The sequence below is a fragment of the Gallinula chloropus genome (assembly GCF_964237585.1).
Source record: "Gallinula chloropus genome assembly, chromosome: 10".
Taxonomy (NCBI): Eukaryota; Metazoa; Chordata; class Aves; order Gruiformes; family Rallidae; genus Gallinula; species Gallinula chloropus.
In genome coordinates this window covers 13,702,485-13,719,442 of record NC_140095.1, presented here as the reverse complement: position 1 = coordinate 13,719,442, position 16,958 = coordinate 13,702,485, and the positions used below count along the sequence as shown (strand labels likewise).

General features: G+C 57.9%; 2 protein-coding genes across 3 annotated transcripts in view; both read left to right on the top strand.

The window, feature by feature from the left end:
• Positions 1–6,137: 6,137 nt before the first annotated feature.
• ARSI (arylsulfatase family member I) lies at positions 6,138–9,136 on the top strand (the record flags this gene model as incomplete). The annotated part of the gene is made up of 2 exons (XM_084268857.1): positions 6,138–6,457; positions 7,735–9,136. The coding sequence occupies 2 exons, from the start codon at positions 6,138–6,140 to the stop codon at positions 9,134–9,136; spliced, it is 1,722 nt and encodes a 573-aa protein (XP_084124983.1).
• Positions 9,137–15,940: 6,804 nt separating this feature from the next.
• Positions 15,941–16,958, top strand: part of CAMK2A (calcium/calmodulin dependent protein kinase II alpha) — a gene marked incomplete at both ends in the record, with an annotated part of 29,745 nt that continues 28,727 nt past the window's right edge. For both annotated transcript variants that reach the window (XM_084268396.1, XM_084268395.1), the window contains one exon: positions 15,941–16,002. In XM_084268396.1, the coding sequence (XP_084124522.1) occupies positions 15,941–16,002 (62 nt within the window). The remainder of the gene's footprint in view (positions 16,003–16,958) is intronic.

Genomic DNA, 16,958 nt, shown 5'->3' with positions numbered 1-16,958 from the left:
GAGAGTACCCAGGCGATGTGGAAAGCTTGCCATAAGGCATGGGAAGAAAGGAGCGGTGCCAAACCCACGGGCTCCTCTCCAGCTCTTCAAAGCAGGCACGCCAGTCGTTGGAGAGAGGAGAGGAGAAGGCGGTGAGCTGCAGCTTCCCGGGAGGTGGGGAGAGGCGAGAGGAGGAAGATTATATCAAGGAATAGGAGCCGATGGACTTGAAGTCTCCTGAATGAAGGGGAAGGAAGAAAACAAACACGAGCAGGAAGGCGTAAAAGTCATTTCACGGGAGAATCTGCAGAATCATTGAGATGTCTCATCAGTGACCAAAAATGGAAGGAAAATTCCTTACAAACCGATTCATATTTAGGGTTTTTTTTTTTATTTCATATTTTCTACTGCTGGGCAACCGGGAGAGGAGGAAGGGGAGCAGCAGTGTTTTAATCAGGAACAAGCCCCAGCCAACCCAACATGTGTTGTTAGAGGCTATGGTTTACATTAGGAAAGGCTCAAATATTGTGCTACGGCTTCTAAGTGCCTTTTGATGATGATGATGATTATTTTCAACTGCGCAAACGGTATGAAATGCAGGCAGGGATTGGGAGGGGGGGGTGGAAATAAAGAGGCCGTTTGGCTCCAAGGACAACATCCAGTGGTGCTGCTGAGCCCTTGTCAGAGGGATGGCTGATGCTCTCCTCTCTGCCCCCATAACGTACTGCCCCCCCCTGGCTTTGGCATCCTACGTCATGGCTGTAATGCTCCTTGTTCCTCTAATGAGGATGAGGGTTGCATAAGCAGGAACTGAAGCAGATCTGCTGTTTTCTCTTCCTCTAGATCCAGCTTCCTGAGCGAACTGGGGGGTGATCAGAAACATCCGAGTTCCCCCAAACCAGGCCCCATCCCCGTAATCTGGTTGAGGTCTTGCCACAGTGGTAGAAAATTGGCTTATTGCCCTCAGAGCTGCTGGAGGTTGGGAGATGCTGGGCTCTGGGTGTGGAAAATGAGGTCCTGGAATGGGGAAATAGGATTTGGGGGGGCTGGTGGGGAGGAGGCAGGTCCTGGTGCTGCCTGGCAGAAGTGCTGCCCACCCGCTGTGCACCGGGTAGGGGAGGTGGTCCAGGGTTATCCCTGGAGGGTAAGACAGTGGGGAGAAAGCGCGCTCATGGCAGGGACAAGACTGGGAGAGGGCTGTGACCCATCCCCACACCAAGGGTGAGACAGTTGGAACCTCAGGGAAGCTCACAAAGTCAATGGGGAGAGAGGTGTTCACCTCCAGCCCCATCCTCTGCCAGCAATGCCTCCAGCATCCTTCCTTCCCCACGCATCGCCTGGCCGCCCCCTCCTCTCAGCCTTTCCCCCTCCTCTTCTAGACAAAATAACAAGCTCTCTCCATTCCTGGGGCCGTTCCCTTCTTTTCCAGACTTGCCTAGGCTCTTTCATCGTGCTAATAAAACAGCAAATGCATCACACGTTGGCCGGGGAGAGCGGAAACCCTTAAACATCTGAGAAGTGAGAGCGACGCGCTGTGTTTTCTCGAGGCCGGGCTGGGCTCCCCGATGCCCTGTTAGGTTAAATATCTTGCTCTGAAGAAGGAGAGGGGGGACTTATTAAAACCCTTTCATATTTCTTTATTTTGAAGGTCCCGGAGGCTGAGGCGTGAGCAGGGAGCGGGGCTGCCAAGGGGGAAGGGCACCGAGCCGGCGGCGTGCAAACAGATTGTGCAATATTTGCCTTGCACAGAGCTCCCATTGTAAAGCCTGGGAGTTCTGCTTTCAATAATTCCCCTGCCATAATGCCCCATTGATGGGGGAGAGAAAGGCAGTATTGAGGGCTGGAGGGGCTGCGGCCCCGGGAAGGGTTAAAAAGTAAAGAAAAAGGGGGGGGGGGAAAGAAAAAAAAGAAAAAAAAGAAAAAAAAGAAAGGTTTGAGGCTTAGTTTTAAACTTTGCTGTGTGGCCCTCGTGGCAGATCGCAGCCGCTGAGAAATATGTGGAGCCTGTTTGCATAACCTTGCTTGCAGCGAGCGCTCTCGGAGCCAAAACACAAGTGCGGCCGGAGCCGGGGGGTGGTGGGGAGCAGCAAGCAGGAAGGGCTGTGATTATTTTCATTCTTGCCCCAGGCCACGTAAAATTAATATATATATATATATATAAAAAGAAGTAAAAAGGAGGTAATATTCAGATGTTTAGTTAGAGAAACAGCTGTGTAAATGGGAGGTGCTGTGCCGGCTGCGGGGACATGGAGGGACCTGATCTGGGCACTGGTCAGGGTTTGGTGCCTCACAGGTTGTGCTGCTGGGCTGAAAAGCACCAAAAAGGAGCCTATCAGGCTTTTGCTGATGGCTTTTCCCCAACTGCTATGTGACTTCTCAGCGTCGGTGGCTCGGTCCCAGCTGGAAAGGATCTGCAGTGCTCGGTTAGGGCGCAGGAGGGTGATGCTCTGGGTTGGGAGAGCTCAGTCAGGGTGTGGGTGGGTGATGCTCTACCCGTGGAGCCGCTGCCAGCCCCGCAGCCAGAACCCAGCTCACCTGATGGGACTCCCCATCCCTTGGATTCGGTCCCATGTCGGGCTGGGAAGGAGATTCAGCATCTTGTGTCGCAGCAGCTGATGCGAGGGAAGGAGAGGGGCTGTTCTTGCCTGGGCAGATGCGGGACCGGAGCAGGCAGGGTCCGCCGGCTGCTTCAGCATCCGCGGCCAGGCTGGCTGCCAGGGGAAACCTCCCCGTTGTGCAACGCCCAGGAGCTCTCCAAGGAAGCTCCTGGCTCTTGAGACATCTTTGAGCAAGGCTGGAGGAGTGACTGCCTTGAATTAAGAGCGGTCACTGGGGGTGGCTGCAGGCCCTGAGTACTTTTTCCATCCCTAGACCTTGTGATGTGTTAATCACCCCCAGAGCAGCCTCCCAGACGGCTGAAATCCTCCTGACCCTGGAGCTCCAGGTTTGTCATTTCTTCCTCTCCCTCCTCTTCCCTCCCATCTGCTCTCGCTTCCTGCCTCCCCGTTGGAGGATTTCAGGGGGACTGGTCTGAGGGTCCCATCGTTCTCCATTTGAAGTCTGGACCAGTTTCCCCATTCCCTTTGCTGCTTTCCACCTTTTTATCATTTCTTGGAGGGATAACCCAGGTTGCACATCCCCCTTCCCCAGGATGTGTCCATCTTGGAACCCAGGACCCAGCCATCTGTCTCCAAGCTGTCAGAGCAGGAATTCCCAGCTCCTGGAAAAGCTCCCTGAGCTGGGTTAAGCCTGCTGTTTCCTCCCAAGTTTGGACACACCACTGATTTCTCTGAACCAGTTGCCTTGGCCGGGCACAGAAGGTCCCCTCCTTGTGCCAGTGTGTTCCCACGTCCCTGCTGCCAGCTCCTTCCCTGCTTTCAACCCTCTGAGCTCCAGCCATCCACAGCAGCTTAAACTCTGGGCGCCTCTCCCAGCCTGCACTTCCTTGTCTTGGGGCACGAGCAGATGTGACCCACGACATGGCTGCAGAAGCCACTGTAGCAGCAAATCTGCACACCCAGGAAGTGCCTGGTCCTGTTTGTGCTCCTTGGAGGTGGGCTGCTGCCTGCTCCTGTCCCTTCTGATGTCCTCCTCCCACGCCTCTGCCTCCACACCATCCTCCAGCCCCAAACGTGGCAGAGTTGATCAGCGCTCAGTGCTGCCTTAGACACACTTTCTCTGCTGCGTCTCAGTCCCAACATCTCCAATTTCCTCTCCAATCTGTGATATTCACCCAAACTGACTATTTATTACTTGGACAGAGCTGTGATTGTCATCCCTGGCAGTGACTCTTGGGTCTGAGTTGTGCACAGAGCCACGGCTACACATTGGGATGCCTGGGGAGTCCCACAGCCCCAGGCAGCTGAAGGGGGTCATGGAGAGCCCTCCCTGGGATGCAAGGATCCATTAGGAACATGGAGGAGCACACAGGACTCAGGAGTTGGGGGTCCTGAACCATCCTCACCTCTATTCTCCTTCAGCCTGGTCCAGGTTTTTCCAAGAAGAAGGAATTCTTCAAAACTGAAGGTGTCAGGGGAGAAGAGGGAGACGTAAAGGAAAGGGGTGAGCAGGGGGGCAGGAGCGAGGGGAAGGGAGGAGAGGAGCAGACGGAAGAAAGGAGTGATGAACCCCTGGGGATTAATCAAACCTCACTGAAGGGCTCAGCCCAGCCCTGCTGCACTCCTTTCAGTGAGCAGAGCTTCCTGCACGCAGGGAAAGGTGCAGCAAGCAGCTATCCATCCCTGCCTCCTGCTGATCCCCTGAGCTCCAACTGAAATGGGCTCTCACCCATCCTTGTCCCCATCCCTGTTCTTGTCCCTGTGGCTAAAGCCAGGAGAGAGAAGCCCACCCTCCCCTTGCCTTTCCTGGGAGTGACCCCGGTCCCTGGGAGTGAGAGGACATTGTGCTCCCTCCTGCCCACAGCGCCACAGTGTCTGAGGTCCCCTGGGCAGCGAGGAGATGTGGGGCATCAGGGGACAAGCAGTGCCTGGGGCAGAGAGTGTGGGGAGGCCAGAGAGGGGACCCAGGGCAGGGGACATGGAGGGGACCTGGCAGAGGGGAGCCTGGGCTTGGGGACCAGGGGGAAGCCCAGAGCAGGGGGCCGGGAGCTGCGTGGCTGATCCTCTGAGCCAGCCCTTGCCCAAGCGTGGGCAGAGCCCTGCTGAAGCCCACAGTGACCCCCCACCCTGGGGTCCTAAAGGCAGGCAGGGTGTGTAGGCTGGGGGGGCTGGGTCAGGGTGCACCTCCATCCCCATGGGTACAGTGCAAACAGCCACAGGACTCAGGTCCCGGCTCTGCCAGGGGTGGGTGAACTTGGGTGGGTTTGTGCTACCCAAATCCCCCCTCTTGGCCAAGTCCTGCCCTGGGGAAAGTCGAGGAAGGAGATGTGTGCCAGGGGTGATGGCTGATGCCTGATCAGTGCTTCCCCTGCTAAAGGGATTGCACAGGAGCATCACTCCTCTCTTCCAAAAGCTCCCCTGAAGCATTGGGGTGCTGACCCACCCTCTTGTCCCAGTACTGCAGGCTCAGACCAGTATCCCTGCATTGGCAGAGGTATCTAGTTCACACCTAACCTTGCCCCTGGCTAGCTGTGGCCACAGCCAGTATGACTGTCCCCTCTCTGCCTCAGTTTCCCCACCTGGAAAATGGGCACAGCAGCACTTGCCCCACTCTCTAGTGCCCTGCATGCCCTTGGGTGGTTTTATTCAACGCAGAGGGTGTCCCAACACGTTTTTTGCAGCTTCCCCTTGCCCAGAATTTATTTGGATGGTGATTCTGGCAGTGCAGGCAGCTGCCCCCAGCAATCCCTCCTTCCTTCCTGGCTGCCCTCCTTGGCTGGACGCTGCGGGGGCTTCAGCTGAGCATCCCACCAGGACCCTGGACCACGGTCCACACATCTTGGGGCAAACAGAGCGGGAAGCTTCAGCAGCTCAGGGAATGCCACGCTTAGGACCCTGCACGCTCTGGGGCTTCCCAGCTTTTTCCTGGAGCTGCTGAGCTGGGAGGGGCCGAGCCTGCAGCTCCCCATAAACCTGGCGGCTTAGCCCACGTCCCGGCAGATGTTGGGACTCTCTGCAATCGGAGCAGAGGGTGGGAAAAGCAGCGGATGGCTCTTCCCGGGAGGGTGAGGAGGAGAGCTCGGCACCTCTGGGCTTGAACTTTAGCACCCTCTTCCGCAGGAGTTTCGAGAGAAGGTTCATCATATCCCAAGCGAGGAGCAGGGCAGGCACAGGGGCTGGAGCGGAGGAGAAGCCCGGCTACTTCCTCCGGTGAGGTTTTTCTGGGGTTCTTTCTAAAGGACTAACCCCAAGCCGAGGGAGTGTTTGGGACGCTTGGAGAGCGGCTCCGGGGCTGCCGTCAGGCGCTGCGAGGAGCCCGTCCTGCAGCAGATGTGTTTGATTGGAGCAGCACGAGCCTTATTTTCCTTTGACTGAAGGCAACCCAGCGCCGGCAGCTCCAGCCCTTTGTGTGCCTTCATGGGAGCTGCTCCTGCAAAACCGGCTGCGGGGACTTCGGGGAGCATCTCCTAGGTCAGGGCAGGGGGGTGGAGAAGGGGAGGGGGGCTCTCTCCCAAAGGAGGGGGAGACCTCCTGTTTCCGTGGCTCTGAGACGATGCCGGGACAGTAGCTGCCTTGGCAGGCAGCGCGGCGTGCTGCGGGATGGCCGTCTATGCCCTCACAGGCTTTTCACTCGTCAGCCTGCTCAGCTTTGGCTATTTGTCCTGGGACTGGATGAAGCCCAGTTTGGTGGCCGATGTGGCCACAGACCCCGTGGAAAAATCACCACCTCCTGCCTTCTCCAGGCCACCCCACATCATCTTTATTCTGACCGACGACCAGGGGTACCACGACGTCGGGTACCACGGCTCAGATATCCAGACTCCAACACTGGACAGGCTGGCAGCTGAGGGTGTTAAGCTGGAGAACTACTACATCCAGCCCATCTGCACCCCGTCCCGGAGCCAGCTGATAACTGGCAGGTAAGCCAGCCCCTGCTCACACCCCACTTGTGTCCCCTCTCTTCTGTCTCTTCATTAGCACTGCGGGGCTCAGCCCCAGCGCGGCTCAACAGATGCCCCTGGGTATTGGGATGGGGATTCTCCAGGGAAAGGGTCTTGTTGGGTTTCTCTAGAAGGCTCTCTGGGTGAACTGAAGATTTTTCACATGGGACAAATAATGGCATGTGGATATTAGACATTTGGGTGACATTTTGCACTGTGAGGGTGGTGAAACGCTGGAATGGGTTGCTCAGAGAGGTGGTAGAGGCCTCATCCCTGGAGGAATTAAAAATCAGGCTTGATGAAGCTCTGGAAGTGGGGTGGGGGTGGGCTTTTAAAGGTCCCTTCCAACCTAACACATTCTGTGATTCTATGGCAAGTCAAAAACACCGATGCCATTGGGTGACGGACATTGCTTTGGGAGCATGTGGTCTCTGGCAATGTGGTCCTTTGGTGCCAGTCAGGGAGCTGTGTCCCAGGCAGTCCCCTGCTGCTGTCACACTGGCCCTTGGGGCTGTGGGGCTGAAGGATCATTCTCCTCTGCAGCCACAAACTCTCCCCTGGACTGTGATTTTCCTGCTTGTGCATCCTGTGCTGCGCTGGCCAGGGCAGGCTGGATGCTGGCCCATCACTCTGTTCTGCAGTGCCTGTCAGGTATCCCCTGATCCTGGGACAGATGGGGCTTTCCCTGGCAGTCTGCACTCACCGTGGGAGGCAGATTTCACCAGACTATCTCCCACTGGGGAGTGGGCCCCAGGGAGGTGCCTATGAATGTGGTCACCTACTGCTTGGGGGTGGTGGCGACCACCAGGATCCAAGCAAAGGCCTCTCTCCTCTCCTGATGGCTCCAGAGGGGTTCATCTCTGGCGTCTGCAAAGCAAGGGAGCACAAGGATGCACGGGCACTCAGGTGAGACACTGCAAACACACAGTGTACCCAACTCCTGTGAGTGCTGCCCAGCCCTGGCAGAACCCATCCAACTCCCCTGGGCTGGCAGCCACAGGGACCGCTGCTGGTGGCATCCTGGGGGAGCAGCCCAGTGCCCAGCCTGCTTTGGAGATGTCTGCTGAGCCCCCCTCTCTCTTTTTATTTTCTTTCATCTGTTTTTGGTACTTTCAGATGGATAAGGACCTCGCTGTCACTAGCATGGACCTTGCTCCACAGGGTTGGGCTGCATGCATTTGGGGTCTCTGATACATAAAGCATCACCATGTCGCCCTGCCCATCACCACTGATTCCTCTTGGCTCTTCCCTGGCAGGTACCAAATCCACACAGGGCTGCAGCACTCCATCATCCGCCCTCGGCAGCCCAACTGCCTACCCCTCGACCAGGTCACCCTGCCCCAGAAGCTGCAGGAAGCTGGCTATTCCACACACATGGTGGGCAAGTGGCACCTTGGCTTCTACAAGAAGGAGTGCCTGCCCACCCGCCGGGGCTTTGACACCTTCCTGGGCTCCCTGACAGGCAACGTGGACTACTACACCTATGACAACTGCGACGGGCCTGGCGTCTGCGGCTACGACCTGCACGAAGGGGAGGATGTGGCTTGGGACCAGAGCGGGAAGTACTCCACCTTCCTCTACACCCAGCGTGTCAGCAAGATCCTGGCATCCCACAGCCCCAAGGAGCCCATCTTCATCTACGTGGCCTTCCAGGCGGTCCACACCCCTCTGCAGTCACCCAAGGAGTACATCTACCGCTACCGCTCCATGGGCAACGTCGCTCGCCGCAAGTACGCCGCCATGGTGACGTGCATGGACGAGGCAGTGAAGAACATCACCTGGGCCCTCAAGAAGTATGGTTATTATGACAACAGTGTGATCGTGTTCTCCACTGACAACGGCGGGCAGACCTTCTCTGGGGGAAGCAACTGGCCGCTACGAGGCCGCAAAGGGACATACTGGGAAGGGGGAGTCCGTGGCATCGGTTTTGTCCACAGTCCCCTGATCAAGCGCAAGCGCCGCACCAGTTGGGCTCTTGTTCACATCACAGACTGGTACCCAACTCTGGTCAGCCTGGCCAGGGGCAACCTGAGCAATGTTCCAGGCCTGGATGGCTACAATGTCTGGCCTGCCATCAGCGAGGGCAAGGAGTCACCACGAACTGAAATCCTGCACAACATCGACCCCCTGTACAACCACGCCAAGTATGGCTCTTTGGAGGACGGCTTTGGCATCTGGAACACGGCTGTGCAAGCCTCCATCCGGGTTGGGGAGTGGAAACTCCTCACTGGTGACCCGGGGTACAGCGACTGGATCCCCCCGCAGACCCTGACCAACTTCCCAGGGAGCTGGTGGAACCTGGAGCGTCTCACCGACGGCCTAAGGAAGTCTGTGTGGCTCTTCAACATCACTGCCGACCCCTACGAGCGCTACGACCTCTCAGACCAGCGCCCAGATGTGGTCAGGACCCTCTTGATGAGGTTGGTGCACTACAACCGGACGGCCATCCCAGTGCGGTACCCTGCGGAGAACCCCCGGGCTCACCCAGACTTCAATGGGGGTGCCTGGGGACCTTGGGCCAGTGAGGATGATGGGGATGAGTGGGAAGGTGGCAGGGAGCCCCTGAAGAGTAGGAACAAGAAGAAGAAGTGCAAGATCTGCAAGCTGCGTTCCTTCTTCCGCAAGCTGAACACTAGGCTCATGTCCAACCGCATCTGACGGGAGACTCCCCCAGCATCCACCCAGCCTGGCCAGGGTGGAGCTCCGGATGGGAGGGGAGAGAGGGAGAGGGACAGATGGGGAGGCAGCCACCACCCTCTTGCTTTCCCTCGCTCCATCCAGGATTCACCCTAAAATGTGTCTCCTCTCTGGCTGGACTGGTGCCCATTGGGAGGTCCCAGTGGGCAAGAAAGGGTGTGGGGGGGCTCAGCTGTGCTGCCTGGCAGTAGTGTTTGAGTCTTCTGGGCTGGGCTGGGCTGTGCACAGCCCCTTCCAGGAGGGACCCTGCTCTCAAAGACTCATGCAGGCAGTCATGAGCTTTATGTTTTGGCCCTTGTGATGACAGGAGGAAGTGTGGGACCCTGGGTGGTGATGCAGAGGGGCTGGCCAGCCTCAGTGGCTCTGCCTCCAGGTTGTCCCTTGTCACTTCCCTGTATGTACGTGCTCCTGATGTTCTGTGTGCTGCTCAACAATTAATTGCCTTGTTTGCTCTTGCTCTGGGAACTCAAACCTCCCCCAAACCCAAGACTGCAGCCTTTCCCTGTTAGACTTCTTTGTGGAAGGATGGATTCCTGGCCGTGGATGTCAGACCTGAGACTGCCATGACTGGACTCAGCCTTACTGCTCCAGAGACCTCGTGTGGGGCTGTGGCTTCTCCTCTCTGCCAGCCTGGGGGGCCAAGTGCAGCCCCAGTGAGAGACTATGGCCCATGGAGATGTGTTTGGAGGTACTGATGGTTCTCCATGGCCCAGCATTTGGGAGGCAGGTTTGTGCCAAGCGGTGGTGGACTTCACGTGGGTCAACCACCCAGCAGACCCTTTCATCCACATTCCTGCCTGGCCAAAAATCCAGGTGCATGGCTGTCATTACCAATACGTTCCCCCTATACATCCAACCAGCCAATCACCCCAGCTGCCCCTTCCCAGTGCTGGGGCTGCCCCCAACCCCCATCCTGGCTGCCATATCTGTGGCAGAAGGAAGTTCTCAAGAAGGTCTCTGCAGAGGCTGATGTGCTGCTCTGTAGCTGCAGAACCTTGAAGCTGTGGGGGATGCACACACACACACACACACACACAGACACACACAGACAACCCCCACCTGCCAGCACCCTACCACATCCCCTCACCGTAGATGGGCACCGCTCCCCTAGCAGCGCATGCGTGCTGGGGGGGAACACCTCCCCATCATCTGCCCGCCGTGGGGAGCCAGCCCGTGCCACTGCTGGGGGGCCCAGCATCTCAGGAGCCGGGGCAGGCAGCAAAGCTCCGAGTCCCCCCACGCGTTCGGCGGGGCGCGAGCGTGCGGCCGTGCGCTCAGAGGAGAGCTGGCGAGGATGAAAGGGGGTAAATAGCTTGGAAAGCGCTTTGGATGCACAGTGCCTTTCCATTTACACAATGTGTTTTACATTTCTCCCCACAGGTTTCTCTTGGTGCAGCGCGTGTAGGCGAAGGCCCTGCTGTGAATTTTGAAAATAGTTATTTTTGTCTCTGGAAAATGAGGCCCGTTAGGACTTGTCAGCTCTTGGATGAGCAGTGTGGGCTTTTTTTTTTTTTTTTCCCTTCTTTTTTTTTTTTTCTTCCCTTTTTTCCTCCCCCCCCCCCCCTTCTCTCTTGCAAAATAACATTCATTTAAAATCTGTCATTGAAAGATGTGACAATTGGCAGCGTGAATACCTTTGCTGTGCGCTTCAAGCCCCGTGTGTGAGAGAGGGACAGGGATGGGAAGAGAATGCAGTGACACGTTTGTATTTCTTTTTTTCTTCTTCCCCCCCCCCTTACTCTTTGCTGGATTATTTGGGGGAATTGGGATTTTCTATAGAAACAAAGGAAAAAAAAAATAAAAGCTGACAGCAAGGCAGAATAGAGGAGGCTGCTTGGTGTAGAGATGGGAAGGAGTTTGCAGAGCCAGAGCGTGGCAGCGTGTGTGCCGGTCCCAGCTGCTCCATGCACACCTGTCACCGTGCCATCCCATTGGACCACATCCTGTGGTGGCATCCTGGACAGGATTCAGAGGGGCACTCAGCTCCTCTCAGTCCACCCCATCTCCATCCCTGGCTCCCTCTGCACATCACTGTGCCCCACAGCATCACCGTGCCCCATGGCATCACCAAGGTGAGCCCTGGGGGAATGCTGCACATCCTTGAACTACCTCAACCGTCCAGTCTGTCCCCTGGGACCCACAGGACACACACTGTCCCTGTGCCTGTCAGCTGCCATTTAGCAAAGCTAACCAGTTGCTATCAAGCAACGCTTTGCTGAAGAAGAGGAGGCTGGCACAGGCTGAGCCAGAGCCGGAGGAGGGCAGGGGGTGATGATGGCTGTGGGGGGCTTGGGCACATGTTAATGGGGGAGCAGTGCTGGGGGGAGCAGGAGAGCGATGCTGGCTGTGGGGTGGTGACAGGGCTCAGGAGATGGCTTTCATTTCCATATTTATATAAACACATCCAAGTTTAGTCCTTTTTCTTTTTTTTTTCTTTTTCTTTTTTTTTCTCTTCAAAAATGGAAATTTCCATGAAAACACGTTGGGTTTTTCCTCCCTTTAGTTTTCCTAATATCCCCATGAAAACGTGTGCCTGGTCTTGCTTCATTTCCAGCCCCTGATGTGCTGGGCTGATGCCGGGTTCGTGCTGTCAGCCTGGCTGTAGCCATGGCTCTGCTGCCTTTTCTTTTCTTAATTAAAAAAAAAAAAAAAGTCCCATTCTGAATTTTTGCAAAGCAAGAAACAGTTGAAGGGAAGTCTTAGCCCCCCCAAAAAGCACCCCACACCTCTGGGTGTCAGACCAAGTACCGTGTCAGTCCTTTCTGACAGTCCTGCTGTATTTGAGCGCTGGGCTGGGAAGGGTCAGGCAGTGGCTGCTGCACAGTCCCCATCCCACCACTGCTCATTACTGGTCTTTGTGGGGAAAAATACTGCAATGTGCCAAACGTCCTGTGTTTTCACCCAGTTCAAGCCCCTTGGGAGTTCCCGTGCACTCTGGGTGCTGGAGGATGCTGCTGAGCTAGTGGTGGAGCTCCCTGCCTGGCCCTGATGCTGCACCCAGGGTGTGTGTCTGCAGAAATAAGCTGAGTGCTCCCCTCCTTCCCAACCACCCTTCCAAGAGCTGTGCAAGCTCAGGGCTGATCCAAACCCTGGGTGGGAGCTGGGTGCAGGATGGGGCCCCAGGGGGGGATGGGGAGGGGGATATGCCTGGGGCCATCTGGGCTTTGGAATGGGAGGAGGCAGGAGCAGGGTGGGATGAGGGTGGTGTCTGCCTCTCCTCCATAGGCATGGACTGGCTGCCTCCACCCTGCCTGCTGGAGGGAGTCGGGATGAGGATGGGGATGACGGAGTTGGGGTGGGATGGAGATGAGAGAAGGATGGGATGAAGATGGGATGAGGATGGGGAATAGGTCTACCTGGGAGCATCTCCATCCCCACAGAGAGAAGGGAGGAAAGAAGACCAGCATCAGGAAAGGCCACAGACCCCAGTGTTGGGGAGAGGGTGGCCCAGGGGACACCCTGTCCCAGACTAAAGCGGTTTCGGTGTGGCCGCAGGAGCGAGTGCTGGGGCTCACAGGGCCAGGGCACATTTGCAAACACAACCCTAAATGTAAATCAGCTCTCCTCACTATGGTATTTATAATCCTCATCTAAAAATAACCCCAAATTCAGCTTCTCAGAGGACAGCAACTGAGCATCCCCCAGACCCCAGCTTGCGTGTGAAACTGTCCCAGTAATTTTGGGATCTCTGCAATATGTAATTTGCAGCCCCACTGGTTTTGCATGCAAGGCCCTGCTGCAAGCTCCCCGAGGCCCATGCCAGCCCCAGCCCCTGGGAGGAGGAGGAGGGACCAGCTGCAGCCCCCTGGGAACACACTGGTCCTCCCTGAGCTCCGTGGGGCAGCTGCCTGTCCAGTGTGTTTGGGATGTGGTGTCAGACCTCCGGTGCCCATCCTGGGGCAGGCCCACACTGCGATGCAGACGCTCAATATCTGCAGGTAGAGCTGGAGCAGGCGTGGGGAGAGCAAGAGGCGTTTCTGGAGAGGCAGCCGGGTGATGGAGAGGAGCCGCTGGGGATGAAGGTCTCCATCAGGCGGCCAGACCCGAGCACAGCAGCGGGGGAGCAGCTTGGCTCTCCAAAGCCCTGCCAAGCAACCCTTGGGATGCCTGGGAATGGAGACATCGACCGAGGAGAAGCATCTGAAGAGGATCCTGAGGCCGTTGGGAGAGGACCGGGACTGCTTCCCTCCCCCAGGAGCTGGTGGGAGACCTGCTTCCCCCTTCAAGCCCAGAGGGGAAAGGTCCCACCCAGAGCTCCTGCTCCCCTTGGGTTCTCCCCAGGCTGAGCCACGCAGCAGTTCCTGCTTGGGAAAACATCGCTGGCAAAGCAGAGCCTGTTCAGCACCCAGAACTGACACCCCCTCACCCTCAGAGAGGGAAAAACGCTGAGGGAAAGAGAAAAAAATCCTGCATAGAGAGGGGGACAGGAAGGGAGAAACCCTTCCTGGAGAGCCATGGCTCTGCCAGGCAGGAGGAACCTGGGGAGGGAGGCAGGGACCTCATGGGGGGCTGTGCCATCGCCCCCTGCCCCGGGTGAGGGGCTCGGGGTGCAGGGGTCAGGGGTGCAGCGGGGGCCCTGGGGGATGGAAGGAAGGAAGGGACAGATCCCTCATCCCAGCTACGGGAGCACACAGAGTCACGCGTGTGGGGCTGAACACGTGTGCCGGCGTGGGGGTGGGCGCGGGAGGGAGGAGCAGGTCACACTGCAGCGCCCACGGGGACACGTACGTTGCTGCAGGTGGGAGCAAAAGGAGGGGGGGGACACGCAGCTGCCCACGGGTATCCACGGGTCTCTGGCTTGGGGGAACTATTCTTGCCCTTTGGCTCTGAGGAGCTGCTCAGGGCTGGCAGCACAAAGCTGGAGGAGGAGAGAGCTCCCTGGAACATCCAGCTGCCACAGCCCCCTGCCTCCGGGCACAGCCCTGGGGGTGATGGATGAAGCCCCCTTTTGCGTGGGAGAGGGATGGGGAGGAGATGTGTGTGGGCAGGGAGGTGTTTGGGGACCGTTGTATCCCCAGGGCATGGATGGAGTATGTGCGGTGCCCTCACCCTGAGTGAGGGATGCCCTCTGTGCTCTGCCTGGGCAGTGGCATGGCCAGGGTGGGTCCAGAGACCACCAGCCCTTGGGGACTATTGCCCATGGGTGGGAATTTGGTCCTTGCCCCGCTACCAGAGCCACAGGGTCCCCTCCAGCTGGCCATGCAGGAGCGGGAGGCTGTGTGCAGGGATGCAAGGTGGGGATGAAGGTGGGTAATGGTGCAATTAATGGAAAAGCCATTAGACCTTTCTCCTCCTCCCCCTCTTCTTCCTCACTCCGCCACTTGCTGTCCTCCTCCACTTCCACCTCCTTTCTTCTCTCCCTCTCTCCGCTCCTCCTTCTCTCTCTCCTCTCAAAGATTTCTCCCTATTTTTGTCTGGTTAGAGCCTTTTCTTCTCCTTTTAACTCTTCCATGGCAGCCTGAAAGGGAACTCAATCCATCTCAGCTGCCAAAGGCGATGCCCTCCCTCCCAGCTGGCAGCTGGAGCCCCATCCCCTGGGGCAGCAGTGGCTCCGTCTGCCACAAAACTATCCAGAAATGGGACGAAAGCTCAGAAGAATTCTCTGCTCAGGGGGTGGGGAGGTGGGGAGGTGCGATGTAGATGGAGGAAGGGGTGCTGGGTCCCCACTGGGTGCTGACAGCAAGGTGGACTCAGAGGGAAACCTCTCCCCTGAAGTCCTGGACCTCATCACTCCACTTTTACTGCCCTTTGTATCCTTTCTTGTGTGAAATGCTGCAAAGAGGCGACTCAGCAGAAAAACACCCAAGGAAGGGGTGTGGGGGGGCAGACCTTCCTCCTACTCCTACTCTGAAATCCACCCCCCTTTACACCCCAGCTGAGGCACTGGAGGAAAATAAGAGCCCAGGACATGGGGTTTTTGCTTCCTGGCCAAGCCACTCACCCCACGATGGGGGGAACCTTTGGGACCTGCTCCCCTGGCAGCCCCGGGGCTCACAGGGAGAGCTGGCAGGCAAAGAGGGGAGCCAAGAGTGGCTCTGTGCCACAGCCAGCCCTTCCCTGCCGAGTGATTTGGGCCAGCCCCCCCGGGGAGCCTGGCTGATGTCGGGCCAGTTTGGGGACCTGGGGACCTGCCATGGTTTCTCCTGACACACTTCTGCTCCATCTGCTCCCACCCCGCCCTGCCACGCCCCAGCGTGTCCCCCATCCCGCAGCCCCCCCAGCCCCAGAGGGATGCCGCTGTGGGTACCAGCAGGGCCTGTATATATTTTGGGGGGGTGGGAAGCAGTTGCCGGGGCGACAGCATCCTCCTGCAACATGGAAACCACGGTTTCCATGGAAACCCTTTTTGCCCCAATTATTCTACCACTGCCACGTCCTTTAATTTGCCTTTAATATTTGTATTTTAGACTTTCCCCCCCCGTAGCAGCAGCCAGGTGACCCCCGGGCAGCCCCCAGGGCCGGGTGCCCAGCAGGGCCCTGGTCCCCAGGGCGGGCGGCGGGTTTGGGAAGCAGTTGCCCCGGCAACAGAAACAGGGCGTTTCTGGCAGCGGTGGTCGCCATGGGGACGGGGATGCTGACGAAGGCTTGTGAGGCTGAGAAGACAAATTGCCCTCATCATTATCTCCGGGCTTGTCAATCAAACATATTCCCTTATTTACCTCGGCGAGGAGAGAGCCCCGGGAGCACACAGAGAGGGAGGGAGCGAGAGGAGAGCTGCTTGCCCCGAACTCCTCACTGGGGAGGGAGCCTTTCTAGCCCCTCGGGATGGCCACCATCACCTGCAATCGCTTCACTGAGGAGTACCAGCTCTTCGAGGAACTGGGCAAGTAAGTTGGAGATGGGGCTGGGGTGCTCAGAGCCGTGTCTGGGGAAGAACCTCGGCGGTGCTGAGAATGGCTGGAGACGGGGGGAAGGAGCTGAGCGAGGAGGAAACGCGCTGGGGAGTGGTGTGGAGAGCTTGGGCTAGGATGGGGACTGCCAGCCCCAGCCCTGCCTGCTCTGTCCCTTCCCAAGTTCGGGTAGGTGCTCGGATGGGGGCTCGGGTGATCCCAGGGGGCTGGAGCTGCCTGGGGAGGGGGTGGCTGCCCGTCTTGCAGAAAAGCTGCTCCCAAAAGAGGATGCTGCTGGCTTCCCCGGGAACTTCTCCAGCCGGGAAGAGGGATGGGACAGCTGAGGGGGGAAGCCGGAGCAGCGGGCGCCCCTCACAATTCTGTAGGGGATTTCCGTGTGCGGAATCAGTGGGGTTTGGGTAACCCTGCGGGACACCCTGCCTGCCTGACAGCCCCTGGACTATCCCAGCGGCTCTTAGACAGATCCGGGGTGTCTCCCTCCCCTGCCCCTTTCCCAACATGAGCATCCCCCCGGGGTGAGCCCCAGCCCTGCCTGTCCCACCTCTCCCGCCTGGGGAGGGCTCAGGGTGTCATCGCGTGTGCCTGGACCAGGGTGCATGTGTGTTTGTGTGTGCACACATGTGTGCAAACAGACGTGCTCATGCACGGCCAGGTGGTCCTGGTGGGTACCGAGCCCCCTGGGGTGGAGCAGGGGAGTTGAGGGCAGAGGGATGATCTGTGTCTCACTGAGCATGTGGCTGTGAAACGAGTGTGGAAGTGAGCAAGCATGTGCCTCTGTTTTGGTTTCCGTGCCCTTTTGTGGAGCCGGCGTGTAAACCTGCGGCGTTCCCCGCGGAGAAGCTCGGCATGGTGCTGGGCTCAGGGTGCCCGTACCGGGTGGGGGGGGGGGGGGTGCCTGTATCCCAGATGGGTGGCTGCCTGCACCCCTAGGC